A 15,151-nucleotide genomic window follows, 5' to 3' on the forward strand; every position below is an offset into this window, starting at 1 on the left:
AGTTCCTGGCCTGTACACCTTTTTAATTCCAACACACGGGAAGCAGAAGCTAGGGATCTCTATGAGTTGGAAATCTACATAACAAGTTCTAGGTCAGCCAGGGCTACAAAATGTGACCCTGCCTCAAAACAACAATTACAAAAGCAAACAGCAGTACCACCAGCAAAAGCCCAGTGTGGTATTTGAGACTGGTAATCTCAGCGCTTGGGAAGGAGACTGAACTGGAAGAGCTGGACAAAACAAAATAAATCCATAGACTTAGCCTGAAAGTCTTGCAGTAGCGTGACTCACACTACTCTCAGGAAAGGTAGCTGTCCATTTCTGAATGTCCCATTTTTCACCTGTCAAGTGAGACGTGATTGTTAAGGTGAAGGGCTGTAACTCTTGTGAACCATTTAGCACAGCTTTAGTAAGTTTATAGTGAACATTAGCAGGAAACTACCATAAGCATAAACCTCTAGGTCAGTGGTTCTCAACCTGTGGGTCGCGATGACCCTTTCTCAGAGGTTGCCTGAGACTATTAGCAAACATAGATGTTTACGTTGCATAACATCGTAACAGTTCATGAGTTATGAGGTAGCAATGAAAACAATTTTAGGGTGGGCCATCAGCACATGGGGAACTGTATTAAGCGTCAGAGCATTAGGAAGACTGAGAGTCGCTGAGCTAGGTCCCTCACATTTGTCTTCTTGTCTCTGCAGATTCAGCTCTGGATCCAGCTCTGGCTCCGTCGTCCGGTTTTGGTGTCACTCTCCTACCATGCAGCTCTCTGTCACTCCAGGGTCCCCTTTGCATTTCTTCCCTCTCTATTATAGGACAGTGAGGAGTTCCCAAACACCCATTCTTCTCTTTCTAGACACAGTTTCCGCAAACATGGATAGGATGTCTCCCGGAGTCTCGGAAATAGTTCCAAATTCAAACAGTCTGTGTTGTCGAGACTGCGTAAACTTCTGTTTTCATGGTTTGTTCTGAAAATACAGTTATAAAATACAGCACTCAATGGGCTGGGGAGATGGCTCAGTGGTTAAGAGCACTGGCTGCTCTTCCAGAGGACCTGGGTTCAATACTCAACACCCACATGGCAGCTCACAAATGTCTGTAACTCTAATTCCAGGGCCTCTAACACCCTCACACAGACATACGTGCAGGCAAAACACCAATGCACATGAAATAAAAATAAATTAAAAATTAAAACAAAAGAAATATAGCACTCAGACAATTCCATGCTGATACTTATTAATTTCATTCCAGTGATTTATGATCCCATCCCCATTTGTTTGTGAACTTTTGTTTCTTTGCTTGTTTGCTTTGTTGCTGTCTTTGAAACAGGGTATCACCATGTAGTTCTGGCTGTTTTGGAACTCTCTCCGTTGATCAGGCTGGCTTTGAACTCATAGAGTTCTCTGTGCCTCAGCCTCCCAAGTGCTAGAGTTAAAAGCATGCACCACTATAACTGGCATTTTTTAATTTTTTTGTTTTTGTTTTTCAAGACAGGGTTTCTCTCTGTAGCTTTGGAAGGCCTGTCCTGGAACTAGCTCTGTAGACCAGGCTGGCCTCGAACTCAGAGATCCGCCTGCCTCTGCCTCTCAAGTGCTGGGATTAAAGGCATGAGCCACCACTGACAGGCCTATTTTAAAGAATATATTTAAATTTTTTATTACATTTTTAAAACTGTGTCTGTGTTCACATGTGAGCACGGGCCACTGCACTGATGGTGAGGTCAAAGGGCAACTTCAGGAATTGGCTCTCCCCTCTTACTATGTGGACCCTGGGACACAAAATCAGGTCAACAGGCTTGATGGCAAATACCTCTACCCACGGAGTAGTTTTATGAGATAGGGTCTCATTATGTAATCCAAGCTACCTTGGAACGCAGTAGTAACAAGGCCAGTCTTGAACTGGTCTGCCTTGGTCTTTTGACTGTTTCATGATACTAGGTTGAAGGATTTTTTTTTCTATTTGGGTGTTTTTCTTTTCTTCATTGCTGGGAATTGACCCCAAGGCCCCAGGAATGCTAGTGGAGCACTCAACTACTGAGGTACATCCCAAGTGAGGAGAGAGGTTGTCTCTGTCTGTATTAGGAATGCTGAGTGCCTGGGATAAAGCTGAGGCTAGGTAATTAATGGAAGACTAACTAGATGAAATAGGTACTCATTCTTTTCCTGTTTTTTTTTTCATTGTTGTTTTCATTTTTTTTTCAGGACCAGGAATTAAATCGAGGGCCTTGTACGAGGCAGGGAAGAGGTGCTTTGATAAAGCGCACTCACAGGAACTCCAGAGGGAAGGGGTGGCCCCACTTTGAGCTCAACAAATGCCTGCCTCCTGAAAGTATGTACTGGTGAACACCCTTTTCCATTTCCTCAGGAGAACCAAGCCCAAGCAGTCTGCTCTGCCCCTGCTCCACACCTTGCCACATCACCCCAGTCCTGCTATGCCAGAAATGTTGCTGGGGAAAGAGAAGCGCCGTGACTCAGAGGACACCTCGAGCACTGGGAAGTTTGGGCAGAGAGACTTACGATAAAATGCTTCTTAAACATACCTAGCTCTCCTTTTTGTTGTATTTATCCTCGAGACAAAGATATGCTATTTTGCCTATTGCTTAGGCTGTTCTGGAAATGAAGATTTTCCTCCCCTAACCTTCTGAGTAGCTGGGACCTCAGGCATGTACCACCACACCTAAATCTTTAAACAATAATTATATTATTGCTATTATTATTTTAAGACAAGGTTTCACCATGGAACTCTGGCTGTTCTGGAACTGGCTATGTAGACCAGGCTGGCTTTGGACTCACAGAGATCAGCCTGACTTTGCCTCCAAAGTGCTGGTATTAAAAGCATGTGCTATCATGCCTGGCTCCACCATATTTTTTTTTTTTTTGATTTTTCAAGACAGGGTTTCTCTGTAGCTTTTTGGTTCCTGTCCTGGAACTAGCTCTTGTAGACCAGGCTGGCCTCAAACTCACAGAGATCTGCCTGTCTCTGTCTTCAGATTGCTGGTATTAAAAGCATGTGCTATCATGCCTGGCTCCACCATATTTTTTTTTTTTTTGATTTTTCAAGACAGGGTTTCTCTGTAGCTTTTTGGTTCCTGTCCTGGAACTAGCTCTTGTAGACCAGGCTGGCTTGGAACTCACAGATATCCACCTGCCTCTGCCTCCTGAGTGCTGGGATTAAAGGTGTGTGCTACCACCGCCCCGCACCATATCTTAATTCCAGATCTTAATTCCACTTTTGGAATTTCACCTTCTCCCATTTACATATTTAGAAAACATATTTCGGGAACTTAATGAGTACCAGGCATAGTCTACCTTCTTCAGCTATAAAAATGAAAAGGATCACTTTGCTCTAAAAAGTGGAGTCTTGGCTGGGCGGTGGTGGTGCACGCCTTTAATCCCAACACTCAGGAGGCAGAGGCAGGTGGATCTCTGTGAGTTCGAGGCCAGCCTGGTCTACAAGAACTAGTTCCAGGACAGGCTCCAAAGCTACAGAGAAACCCTGTCTCAAAAAACCGAAAAGAAAAAAAAGAAAAAAGAAAAAGAATAGGCTTCTGAGGGAGACACAGGTAAAGGAAGAGCACAAGGTGGGGCAGGTTACAGCGGCCATTTTCTGGTACTCAAGGTAGAAACAAAGGTGACTAGGATGCTGTAAAATGGATTTTTTTTTCTTTTAGGCCTGAAATAAAGATTATAGGAAGAAAATTCTGTTGCTAACTGTCTTAGTCATTCAGGTCTTAATGGTCTATTTGCAATTTCAAAATCAGAAATAGCTTTAATGTCTCCCTCAGCTGATTTTTAGAGCAATTTGGGAAATGGTATCAATTAAGTGAATTTACACTTAACTAATTAAGTGTGCACTCATGTATGTGGAGGTCGGGGGAAAACTTGAGTGGAGCAATTCTCTCCTGTACCTCCTTTTCTTGATTTTTTTTTTTTTTTTTTTGGTTTTCCCGAGAAAAGGTTTCTCTACATACTAGTCCTAGCTGTCCTGGAACTAGCTCTTGTAGACCAGGCTGGCCTCAAACTGACAGAGATCCACCTGCCTCTGCCTCCTGAGTGCTGGGATTAAAGGCACGCACCATCAGTGCCTGGCTGGATCAATTTTCTTATCCCACCATAGTGAGCCAGGGATAGAACTTGGGTCATCAACCTTGGTACTTTTATCTGATGTCTTGACAGTCCCCAGGCAACTGAAAGCCTGTTCTGGAAATATGGACAATTTATCCAACAGTATTTACCGAGGACCTGTGAAACAGATCCGGGCCACCTTAGGTTGCTTTTCCATGCCTTTTTAAGAGTTCATTTCTCAAATAATTATTGAGTGCCCGTCTTGTACAAAGACGTGACAGGAGACGACATCCAAGAACGAAGCAGGCTTTGCTCTTCCGAAGCTCAGGTTGTCGGAGAGGTCTTCACTAGAGCTCCCACGATACGCACAGCCACCACGGTCCTTTGCTAAAACTGGGCAGAGTTCATCCGAAGGTTAGGCTAGAAGGGAATTCCTCTGTGATTCTGTGCCCTTTGGAGCACAGGTAATTAGCAACTGGACACTAAGGAGGACTTTGGATGGGAGGAAGATCGTGTGGATACAGTCTGATCGAATTCTGTAGTCGTCTTCACAGGCCTTTTAAACTTTGTTTTTGTGTATTTTTCTTACTTTTCTTGTCATATTGTTGACAAATCCCCATTGACTTATTTATCAAACATGTTTACATTTACTGAACTCTGTCTCCGTGTCTAGCATTGTTTGAAGCAAACAAAACAGATTTAGTCTCATGTCTTAAGAAGGAAGGTCCCACAAGCTCGCACCTTAAACAGTAAAGGCTGGAAGAATTCTTGGTGGTTGTGATGTGTTTATAGCACACAAGTGCTTAGCATCTCGGACTTGACACCAGAGCTGCGTCCTGGGTTCTTTCCAGGGCTGTCATTCGAAGCGCCCAGTCCTTCTCAGTCCAGCTGATTCTCGACCAGAGCTCACAGCAAACTGAGCGCAACACAGTCAAAGACACGAACCTACATTGGCCTACCGGGCCACCGTAGGCCCAAATCTTCCGCCGGTTGCGTCCTCAGGGTATGACGTGATCTACACGTGACCCACGACCGCCTCCGGATTGGTTCTGCTTCCCTCAGGATTGACGGAGGGAGCTGTAGGAAAGCGGCGCGCACGCGCAGTGCTGGGATTTCCTTGGCCGCCCACCCTGAGCGGAGCGGCGGAGCTGGCGATAAACAGGCTGTGTCGGGGAGGAGGAGGAGGGCGCTCGCTGTCGGGCCTTCCGCCGCCTGCTGTCTCCTTTCGGCTCGCCCGGACGCGGGCGCGGGGCGGCCGGCAGCCGGCTTGACGGTGCCCGCTGGCGGGAAAAGGGCGCTTTGGCGAAGAGCTGTTGGAGTTGCTCAGAGGGCGAGAGACGGGCGCTCTCCCCCATGCCGGGCAGGTGGTGCGGTCCTGAGCGGGTCCTGGAGCTTGAACGACGCCCCTGAGAAGCCCGCAGAACGCGGGTTCTGTGAAGAGACGTGGGGAAGATTCGATTCCGAGAAAAGGAAGAGCCGATTGAAAGGGAGCGAAGCCGCTGAGGGGGAGGGGGCTGCCAAGATGGCGTCCGCCTCCTCTGGGCCAGCGGCGGCCGGGTTTTCCTCTCTTGATGCCGGGGTCCCCGCTGGAACCGCAGGTGAGCCCGGGGGGCCGCGGGCAGCCGGCCGGGAAAGCTGGGGCGGGAGCAGGGGCGACGCCTGGGAAAGGGGGGCCCGGAGCCGGGGTGTCCGAGTGGTTGGCCCTAACAGACTGGACAACTGGGGAGCCCCGGAGGAGTTTGGGGGAAAGGATGGGTGCTACTAGGAAAGAGAAGCCGACGGAAACGCCCGCACTGGGTCTCAGCGGCGATGTCGTTGAGGGCTTTGAGGAGGAGGGATGGAGGATGGTGGAGGGGGCACAGCCGGGTGGCGGAGGGCTTGGCCGGCGTGCGTCAGGCGCAGGTTCGAGCCCAGGATCTTAGAGGGTACAGCGTCAACGGAGTGTTGGCGGACGGGGTCCCCGGTGTGGGGTGGAGCCGCAGTTGATTGCGGAGTCGATAGATCCATCGTTGAGGAGTCAGGGGATTGTGGATTTTCTGGGGAGTGGCGGTTCCCCTCAGCCTCCCCCATGCGTCATTCCTTTTGCCCGCAGCAGTGCGGCCACAGACGTGTTTTCTCAGATTAACTCTCTCGGTGACTCCTGCCTTCGGAAAGGAGCTGGGAGTTTTGTTGTCTGTGTTCTGAGACAGGCACCGCCTGTCTTCCCGACTGGGACTGCAGGGGTGTTCAAGGAGAACTCTCAAGTGTTTGAAAGGAGGGGGGCGGGGGTAAAGGTCAGAAGACCCTGAAGCGGGGAGGGTGAAGGAAATGGAGGCTTGAATTGTACAAGAGCCCGAGTTGGGCCTGCAGTGAGGTCGGGAAGATGGGGAGAGTGTGTGACTCCTAGTGCCATGGGGAATATTGCATAATAGGATACGACTGGAGGAATGCCGCGGTGATGGACGAAGAAATCCCGAGGGAACCGGGCACTGGAGACTAATGGAGCTGGGGCTGAAAGGCCCAGCAGGAAGAGCCCCAGATTGTGTGTAGGAGGGAAATGTGTATGGGAGGTGAATCAGAAGCTGTCAGGAACGGTGGTGTTCCTCAGTAACTGTTGCCTGAGAAGCTGCCTGCCTGTTAGGTGCTTTTCTTAAGAACTGATTTTTTTCTTAGGCCTGGGATTTTTGTTCTTATCATTTTGGATTGGCTTGAGTTAAATCCTAAACATTTCATCTTAGACAGAGGAAACATAGTCATAGACACTTCCAGCTTTGTGGAGAGGTAGCTTTTGCCTTTCCTCTAAAAGCACTAGCGAGCCATGAGCCATAACAATTCTTTTTTTTTTTTTTCCAAACCAGAGTTTTTCTGTCATAACAGCCCTAGCTGTCCTGTAACTCTATCTGTAGACCAGGCTGGCCTTGAACTCACAGAGAACCACCTGCCTTTGCTGAGATTAAAGGTGTGCGCCGCTGCCACCACCACCAGTCTTACTTGGTTATTTTTATTTTTTTCTTTTCTTTTTTTCTTAGATAGGGTTTCTCAGTATCTATGGAGCCAGTCCTGGAACTTGCTCTGTAGACCAGGCCAGCCTTGAACTCACACAGATCCCCTGCTTCTGCTTCCTGATGCTGGTATCAAAGGTGTGCCTCAAATCCACCATAGTCTGTCTTGTAAGTGCTAGAATTAGAGGCCTGTTCCAGGATGCCTACTTAGATTATTTTTAACATTCTTTTTCTTACTTGTTTTATTTTTGAGACAGGGTCTCTCATTGTAGTCTTGGCTACTCAATATATAGAGCAGGCTGGCCTCAAACTCATGAGCTCTTCCTGCTTCTGCCTCTCAAGTGCTGGGATTACAGGTGTGCCTCACCACATTGGGAAAACCATAAGCTCTTAAATGATATTTACCATTTTTTTCCATTGGAGTAGTTACCGTGTTTGAATCTGGAGGAGGCACTTGTAAATGAATTTCATCTTAGGGTAACTGTCATCATATGCTTCTTCTTAGGTTTTCAGTGGTAGTAAGTGTGTAGTTTGCCGCCTAGGTTCTGCTGTTTGGTCTATAAAGAAAACATATTCCTTTCCTTTGTTTTTTCCCTGTCTTCATTATTTGGATAATGGCACCCACTTCATAAAATCAGCCCTGAGGAGGTACTGTTGACTGACAATCTGTTCAGGGGTCCAAGGTCCTGGTTTCCTGTTCTCTTCAGTCAGTCAGTAACTTGGAATTCAAGTTGCCAAGTTCAGCTTTTGCTAGAAATGAGAGCCAAGAGTTTCTGTTTTGGAGTTTGTGTTTGTTGTTGTTTTGAGACAGTCTGAAGGCGCTGTCTTAGTTGGTCTAGAACTCTCCATGTAGACCATGCTGTTTTGGAAGGAACTCGGAGGAGTCATCACTTTGGGTGTTTGGAGTCTGGATTTGAGGTTAGAGTAGAAGTTAATAAGGGAGGCCGATGCCTAGAGGTGTATTGCTCCCCTGAAGTGAGAGCTCTGTGGTTAAAGTCACATTTGACTCCCCAAAAGAAAAACATCTGAAACTTTAGGTGATCAATCACATTTGACTCCCCAAAAGAAAAAGAACCATTTGAAACCTTAGATGATTGTGAGCTCTAGTTCCTTCTGCTTCACCCAAGAACAGCTGTGGAATAGTCACTCCTTGCTCATCTTTTGTGTGTTTTATCGAAACCATAAATGATTTGGGAATAACCCCACACTCCTGTACTGATTCTCTACTTAGCTATAGCTTCTGTTTGTTTGTTTCGGTTCGTAGACCAGCCTGGCCTGGAACTTAGAAATAAATCTGCCTGCCTCTGCCTTCCAGGTGCTGGGGTAAAGTTGTGTGTCACCACACCAGGCAGGCTGGTTGTTTTTGAGGCAGGGTTTGCTGTGTAGCTCTGGCTTGTCAGGTAGGATTATGGCCTAGTCTGGTCACACCGAGTTCTTCTGGTTTCTTGTTTGCTGTTTTTGTTTGTTTTAATCAGCGTGAGCTGCCACATGTGTTTTATCAGACCTTCTGTCTTTAAAACTACATTTTTATTTTGGGAGTGCATGTATGCGTGCGTGTATGTACTCATAAGTGAAAGCTAGAGGACACCTTACCCTTCCATCTGAATCTTCCATCATATGGGTCCTCAGACTTCCTGTGCGCTTGGTAACAAATGCCCTTACCCGCTGAGCCATCCTGCCAGCCTGATCTCCCTACTACTTCTTTTTTTTTTTTTTTTTTTGGCAGCACAGAAAGTGGCCTTTATTTTATCATTTGTAGAAAACGGGCATTTAGATAGGAACGTTCATATTAAAAAATTATCAGCAGTAGTTCTGAGCACTCAGCAATGCTGACAGATTCCATGTTGTTGACAGTAGCAAAGCTGTTACTCCATGCTTACAAAGCAAGGCCTGTCCCTAGAGAGCCTGTGTGTCACAGCTCAGGACCCATTTGTGACTGTGTCTTCTTCCATCTCTTCTTCACCATCATCACTTGGACCTGGTCTGCGCTCTCTGCCAGGTATTTGGCCAGACTGCAGCAAGCCCTTCAGCCTCTCAACCTCAGCCAGCGTAGATGCATTTGCTATGGCGTTCTTGATTGCTTCTACATCCCCTGCAGATGGCCCACCTTTCTTTTTGTCACTTGGCAAACCAGCACCTGGATTAAAAGTTTTGCTTCTCCTGGCAATATCCTTTGCAAGCTGTGCACCCCGTTTGCCCTTGAACATTTTCTCTGCTTCCTGACGCTCTTTGAGTTTCACTTTCTGAAAGTCCAGTACTCTGACTTGTGGGACTTTGTAGATCACATAAAGTCGGTAATGCTTCTTATTTGTTACAGGATTTCTTAGGATGCTTAGATATGTCAGTGATTTGAGAGATGCCAAAGGATCCAGATCACCCAGTTCCACTAGACTGTTGTTGGTGAGGATGAGTTCTCAGACGGGGAGAGCCTGATCAAGTCCCTCCTATACGGCAAATTCTGTTGTTCACTAATAATGTTTTCAGCCTTCTCAATAAAGGAAAACCATCCAGTTTCCTGATCTCATTGTCAGAAAAATCAATAGCATCAAATTGGTCTAAGGTAGCACCCAGATTTTCAATGACAGGAATTTTATAACCTGTAAGAGGGGAAAAATACAAACAACAAATATTAATATAAATGAAAGGTTCTGAAAATAGTAGGGGTATTTGATGGTAATTAGACTTGAAGTATTCTTTCAAGAAGTATTAAACCGGCACCGGTGCCATGTCAAGTACTGCACAAAAACACTGAAGAGAAACGACAAACAAGTTACCGGTCCTTAGAACCATGAAGTGTGTGGTTGTGTAGTAGAAGTGAGGAGGTTGAGGGCAAGAACAAGAAGCGCATCCTTCCTAATACTGGTGTCCACTGTTTATAAGAACACCTACAAGGCACTCACACCGCTCAAAGTCCTTGAGTTATAAGGCTTGCTTACTGGCAGTACCCAAGCCTTGCTCAGGCACTGGTGACTAGCGTGCTCAACCTTTCACATAACTCGGCTGTATAGCCTCGTCTATCCTGCCTACCCTCCTCTGCACCAGAGCCGAAAACAGTTTATATAAGCCCCAAATCACACTGCAAGCATCCCCTTGACTATCTAACGGGCATCAGCATCGAGCTACACACCAGAGGAAGAAGAGACATTTAGTACACAACTCAGTTGTGAAGGAGTCCAATAAAATATGGTACCAAAATAACCTTTCTCAAGGCTGCATGGTCTTCAGAGATGCGGCAGAGACCAAAAATGTGCCAAGACAGTAAAAGGGTCCAGATGCTCCTCTAACAGATTGAAAGCATTAATTTCAACAAACGTACTAGGATTTCCTAGAGGTCAGCAAGGGATATTAGCAAACGGCAGAGCACAGTCCCCTGAGACTGTGGTTGCCTCAGGTCATAGTTACATAATCTTAAGCCTAATAACTCTAATAGCTTTCAAAGCCATCTCTTGAAAAGTTAGGTTGATAATTACACTTTTAATGTTACGCCGGGTTACTTGTTGTTGTCTTGTTTCATTCGAGACAGGAGCTTAGGCTGGCCTCGAACCCAGAGACCCGCCTACCACTACCTTCTGAGTGCTGGGATTAAAGACGTGTACAACCACCGCCGGGCTAATGCTGTTTTTGAAAACCAACTCAACAGGTGAAGGGTGCCCACCACCCCTCACATGGAAGTAATGATTAAGTCTCAGGTCAAACAGTTCAATGTTGAAAACACCTTCATAACAGTGAATTAGTGGGGGCTGCGGATCTGGTTCTTTGGGGCGAGTGCTTGTTTGCCTATCACGCACAAAGTCCTGGCCTCATCCGTAGCATCATATAAACATTTAAACCCAGCACCTCGGGAAGTCAAGGCAAGAGATCGTAAGTTCGAGAAAATCCTTAACTACATAGCGGTTTGAAGCCAGCTCTGGGGACAGGAGACCCTGTCTCAAAAGCAAATGAACAAATCCGAAAGGGGATTACTGTATAATTAAGATAACTTTCACTTTTATCTAATCTACCCTCACGTGTCATATGAACGAACTTGCTAAAAACCATCCTGTTTTACAGGTCGCCATCCTGTAGGCACCAATTTCTATTTGCCTGGCCCTCAAACAGTTCAGGCTGCTGAACGAGCCGCGCAAAGCCTAACGGGTACGGACCCGGGAAGGAATTGAGGAGCCGTGTCTGCTAGCTGGAGCGGGTAGGAGACGGCTCCAAAGGGCCCTGGCGGAGTCGATGCGAGGTGACCCGGACCCGGGCGGGAGGCCCACGGGCCGGGCTCCGGCCTCGGCGCACGCGGCGGGGCCGCTTCTCTCCGGCGCGCGCCGAGCCGGGACGCAGCCCGCGCTCCGCCTAACTCACCGCGAAGGTCCAGCTCGCGGTCCCGCACAGCATTGGTGTACTGCGCCGCCTGCTCGATCAGCTCCGCCGTCAGCTTCACCATCCTGCCGCCGCCAGAGTCCCCTCACCTCGGCCACCNTTTTTTTTTTTTTTTTTGTCTTCTTCACTGTGTAGCCCTGATTGTCCTGGAACTCATTCTGTAGGCCAGGCTGGCCTTGAACTCACAGAGATCTACTTCTGCCTCCAAATGCTGGGATTAAAGGCCTGTACCACCTCCACCGGATGTTTAACCTTTTTCTCTTTGAGTTTTTTTTCCTTTGAGACAGAATCTCACTATGTAGCCATGGTTGTCTTGGAGCTTGGTATGTAGACCAGGCTTACTTCTGGTAAGTAAGTAGGCCTGTGTCTGCCTTCAAATGTCTTAAAATTTTTTGAGTATCCTTACCTTACATGGCATGAAGAAAATAGCAAGGGCATATACAGGGTGCGTATAAAGTAAATAGATGAATAAAGAAGATAGCAAGGAAGGCCAGGTGTGGTGGTACAGAAAACTGGATAGAGAGTTCAAGGCCAGCTTGGGTAATGTGAGACCCTGTCCTAAAACAAAAGGCAAGAAGATTAAAATTACAAGTTTTTTTTTTCTGTCTTTTCTTTGTGTTTTTTTTTTTTTTTTTTTTTTTTGCCAAAGATAAAAACATTGGTGAGGTACACTGTTTTCTCTATAGTCAACCAAGTGGAGGGAATCTCTCTTTATTCCAAACTAAGCCCAACATTCTGTTCTAGAAATGGTGTTAAGATAGATGAAGTAGCCAAGCAGAGTTCTGAGGGGAGGAGAAGAGGCCTTTCTTAGAATATATGACTAACTAGAATGTATCAGCTCATCTCTGCATAGTGTAGGTTAACAAATCTCTTGGCTGGGAGGTGGTGGCTCACGCCTTTAATCCCAGCTCTTGGGAGGCAGAGGCAGGTGGATTCCTGTGAGTTCAAGGCCAGCCTGGTCTACAAGGACAGGCTCAAAAGCTACAGAGAAACCCTGTCTCTAAAAATCAAAACAAAACAAACCCCCCCCCCAAAAAAAACCAAACAAATTTCTTAAACTGTAAGTTCTCATTGACAAGGACCTGTATAAAAGGGGCTATATTTTTATTTATTTATTTGACCTTCAGGGACCATTTTGTTAGAGTTTGAGAGAAAACAATAGATCAGGCAAGCTGGAAATTCTAGTATTTGCTAGGGGAAAGATGGAGAGCAACTCAAATTTTTATTTGTGTGTGTGTGTGTGTGTGTGTCTGTCTGTCTGTCTGTCTGTCTGTGTTAGTGTATGCCACATGACCTGCAGTGGTCAGAAGATGGCATAGAATCTCGGAACAGAAATTACAGGTGGTTCTGAACAATCATTGCAGGTGCTAGAAATGGAATTCCCCTCCCTGAAGAACAACAGCCAGTAACTGTTGAGCCCCCAAAGTCATGCCTTTGAAGTTAGCCATAGAGGTCAGAAAAACTGAGCAAGTTCAGTGTTTCAGAGGAAGTGTCACTCAGTTTTGGGCCAGCATCTGAACAAAAGAAAGAAAGAAAAGGTAGAGTTATTACTATTTTTTTAATTTTGTCTCAGGCAGACTTCGTGAAGGAAGCTTCATTATCAGCTGCCTATATTTTTATTTTGCTGGTTGAGGGAAGTGCTGTTTGCAGTTGATACTTGATTTGAAATCATAAAAGCTAAACCTTTTCTGTTGAACCTTGCATGCATTTTGTTCACATACACCCCCTCCCCAAGTTCCGAGATGGAATGCAAGCATAATGTAGTCAAGCTCTACCACCCTGGAATATGTGTATATTAATCTGCAAAACTCCAGATAGCTAGAACCAGAGTGGAGTGTGATGACATATGCCTGAGTTGCCAGATTCCCAGAACTCAGTCAGAAGCAGGAGTATTGGCACAACTTTTGAGGCCAGTCTGGTTTGCATAGTTTCATGCTAGCTAGGACTATAGAGCAAAAGACTCCCCATCACAAAAGAAAAACGCAAACTTTGGACATAGAATTGGGAGGTGGCAATCTGTCAAAAAAAAAAATCTTAAATGCCTCTTGACTATGGCTGACTGATTCAGAAGGCTCAGGTCTTTTAAGAAAAGACTTGGCAGCTGGCAGCCAGCAGCGGTGGCACACGCCTTTAATCCCAGCACTCAAGAGGCAGGAGGATCTCTGTGAGTTCAAGGCCAGCCTGGTCTGCAGAGCAAGTTCCAGCACAGCCAGGGCTATGCAGAGAAACCCTGTCCCGAAAGAAGAAAAGAAAAAAAACTTCCATCACTCCTGGGAGCCAGAGGTAGGCTAATCTCTAAATTCAAGACTATCCTATTCTACAGAGTGAGCTGCAGGACAGCTAGGGCTACATAGTAAGACCCTGTCTTGGGGGAAAAAAAAGACAGATTTTTTTTTTTAATAATTTTGGGCAAAATATTGGTGCCAAGGAATATGGTGAAATTTGCTTTTATGGTACTGAAAGTAAAAGTTCATTAGAAGAAAATTTTAATTTCACCTCCTCATTTTCTAAATTATGCAATTGAGGTTTGAGAGTTTTACTAGAGACAGGGGTGATTGAATGCTATTAAAAAGGATCTTAGTAAACTTATGGCTCATTCCTGGCAATATATTGGCTATTAGGTGACAGGATTGGTAGATGAAACTAAAACAAATGTTTTCTGCATTTCTTTGGTGAATCTGTGGTAGTGGAGCTTGCCAGGGCATGCATGCATATTCAGAAAATGGCTGTGGGCTGCAGAGGAGTTGGTCCTCTCCTTCTACCGTGGGAATTCTGCGGATTGAATTTGGGTCATTGGACTTGATGGTAAGTGCCTTTACCTGATGCACCATTTTGCTGTCTCAGTTCAAAGTTGTTGTGTGTGTGTGTGTTTCGAGACAGGGTTTCTTTGTGTAACAGTTCTAGATGTCTGGGAACTTGATTTGTAGACCAGGCTGGCCTCTAACTCACAGAGATCTGACTTCCTCTGCATCCTGTGTGGTGGGATTAAAGGTGTGTGCCACTACTACCTGGTTCAAACTACTTTTGAGCTTTTATTTTTAGGTCCTTCCTTGACTTTTCTGACTTTTTCTGTTCTGTGAAAGGAAAATTGATACTTGCTGGAAAACAAAAATTGAGCTTTTCTTTGCAATGTGGCTTGGTTTTAATTGCTTTGATTCAGTTACTGTTATGGAGGTAGTTTTGGTCCAGTCCCTGTTCCCTCCACTTTTGAGACAGAGTCTGATATATCTAAACTGGCCTCAAATTCACTTTGTACTAAGGTAGATCTTGAGCTCCTGGTCCCCTGGGTGCAAGAATTAAAAGTGCACTGTCCAGGTGTTTTTGTTTGTTTGTTTCAGGGGGTGGAGGGTGGTGGGTAGTGGTGTTTCAAGACAAAGTTTCTCTGTGGAACTCTGGCTGGTCTGGAACTCACTCTGTAGAACAGGCTGGCCTCCAATACAGAGATCCTCCAGTCTCTCTGCCTCTCAAGGGCTGGGACTAAAGGTATGCAGCACCATCCCTGCCAGTTCTAAGTTTAAATTATTGTTTAACCTCTTGAAGAACAGTCTTCCTATTTAGCCTCTGTTGGCCTTGGGCTTGAGATCGCCTTGGCATTATCATTGTCTTTCTTCTTTTAACATTCATTGTCACTTAGAGCTGACTGTGATCTCCAGCTCTTCATGAAGCATGTTGATATTTCTGAGTGTTATTTTTTGGGGGGAACATACTGTGCCTCCTGCCTGAAGGGTATAGTTAGAATGATTT

At 45.9% G+C, this 15,151-nt stretch overlaps 1 protein-coding gene and 1 pseudogene across 6 annotated transcripts in view; one reads left to right on the top strand and one right to left on the bottom strand.

Moving 5' to 3' along the window:
- The first annotated feature begins 5,522 nt into the window (after positions 1 to 5,522).
- Pip5k1a (phosphatidylinositol-4-phosphate 5-kinase type 1 alpha) overlaps positions 5,523 to 15,151 on the top strand; it is a 43,585-nt gene continuing 33,956 nt past the window's right edge. For 5 of the 6 annotated variants that reach the window (XM_050124619.1, XM_050124616.1, XM_050124620.1 and 2 more), the window contains exon 1: positions 5,523 to 5,662. In XM_050124619.1, coding sequence (XP_049980576.1) covers positions 5,587 to 5,662 — 76 coding nt within the window. In that variant the 5' untranslated portion in view covers positions 5,523 to 5,586. Of the gene's footprint in view, positions 5,663 to 12,938; positions 14,213 to 15,151 lie in introns of those variants that run through there. The other variant, XM_050124618.1, reaches the window with a different exon arrangement.
- On the bottom strand, positions 6,385 to 11,506 carry LOC126489994 (U2 small nuclear ribonucleoprotein A'-like; annotated as a pseudogene).

The sequence above is a fragment of the Alexandromys fortis genome, unplaced genomic scaffold, assembly GCF_014885135.2.
Source record: "Alexandromys fortis isolate MF-2015 unplaced genomic scaffold, M_Fortis_MF-2015_v1.1 scaffold_218, whole genome shotgun sequence".
NCBI classification, from domain to species: Eukaryota; Metazoa; Chordata; class Mammalia; order Rodentia; family Cricetidae; genus Alexandromys; species Alexandromys fortis.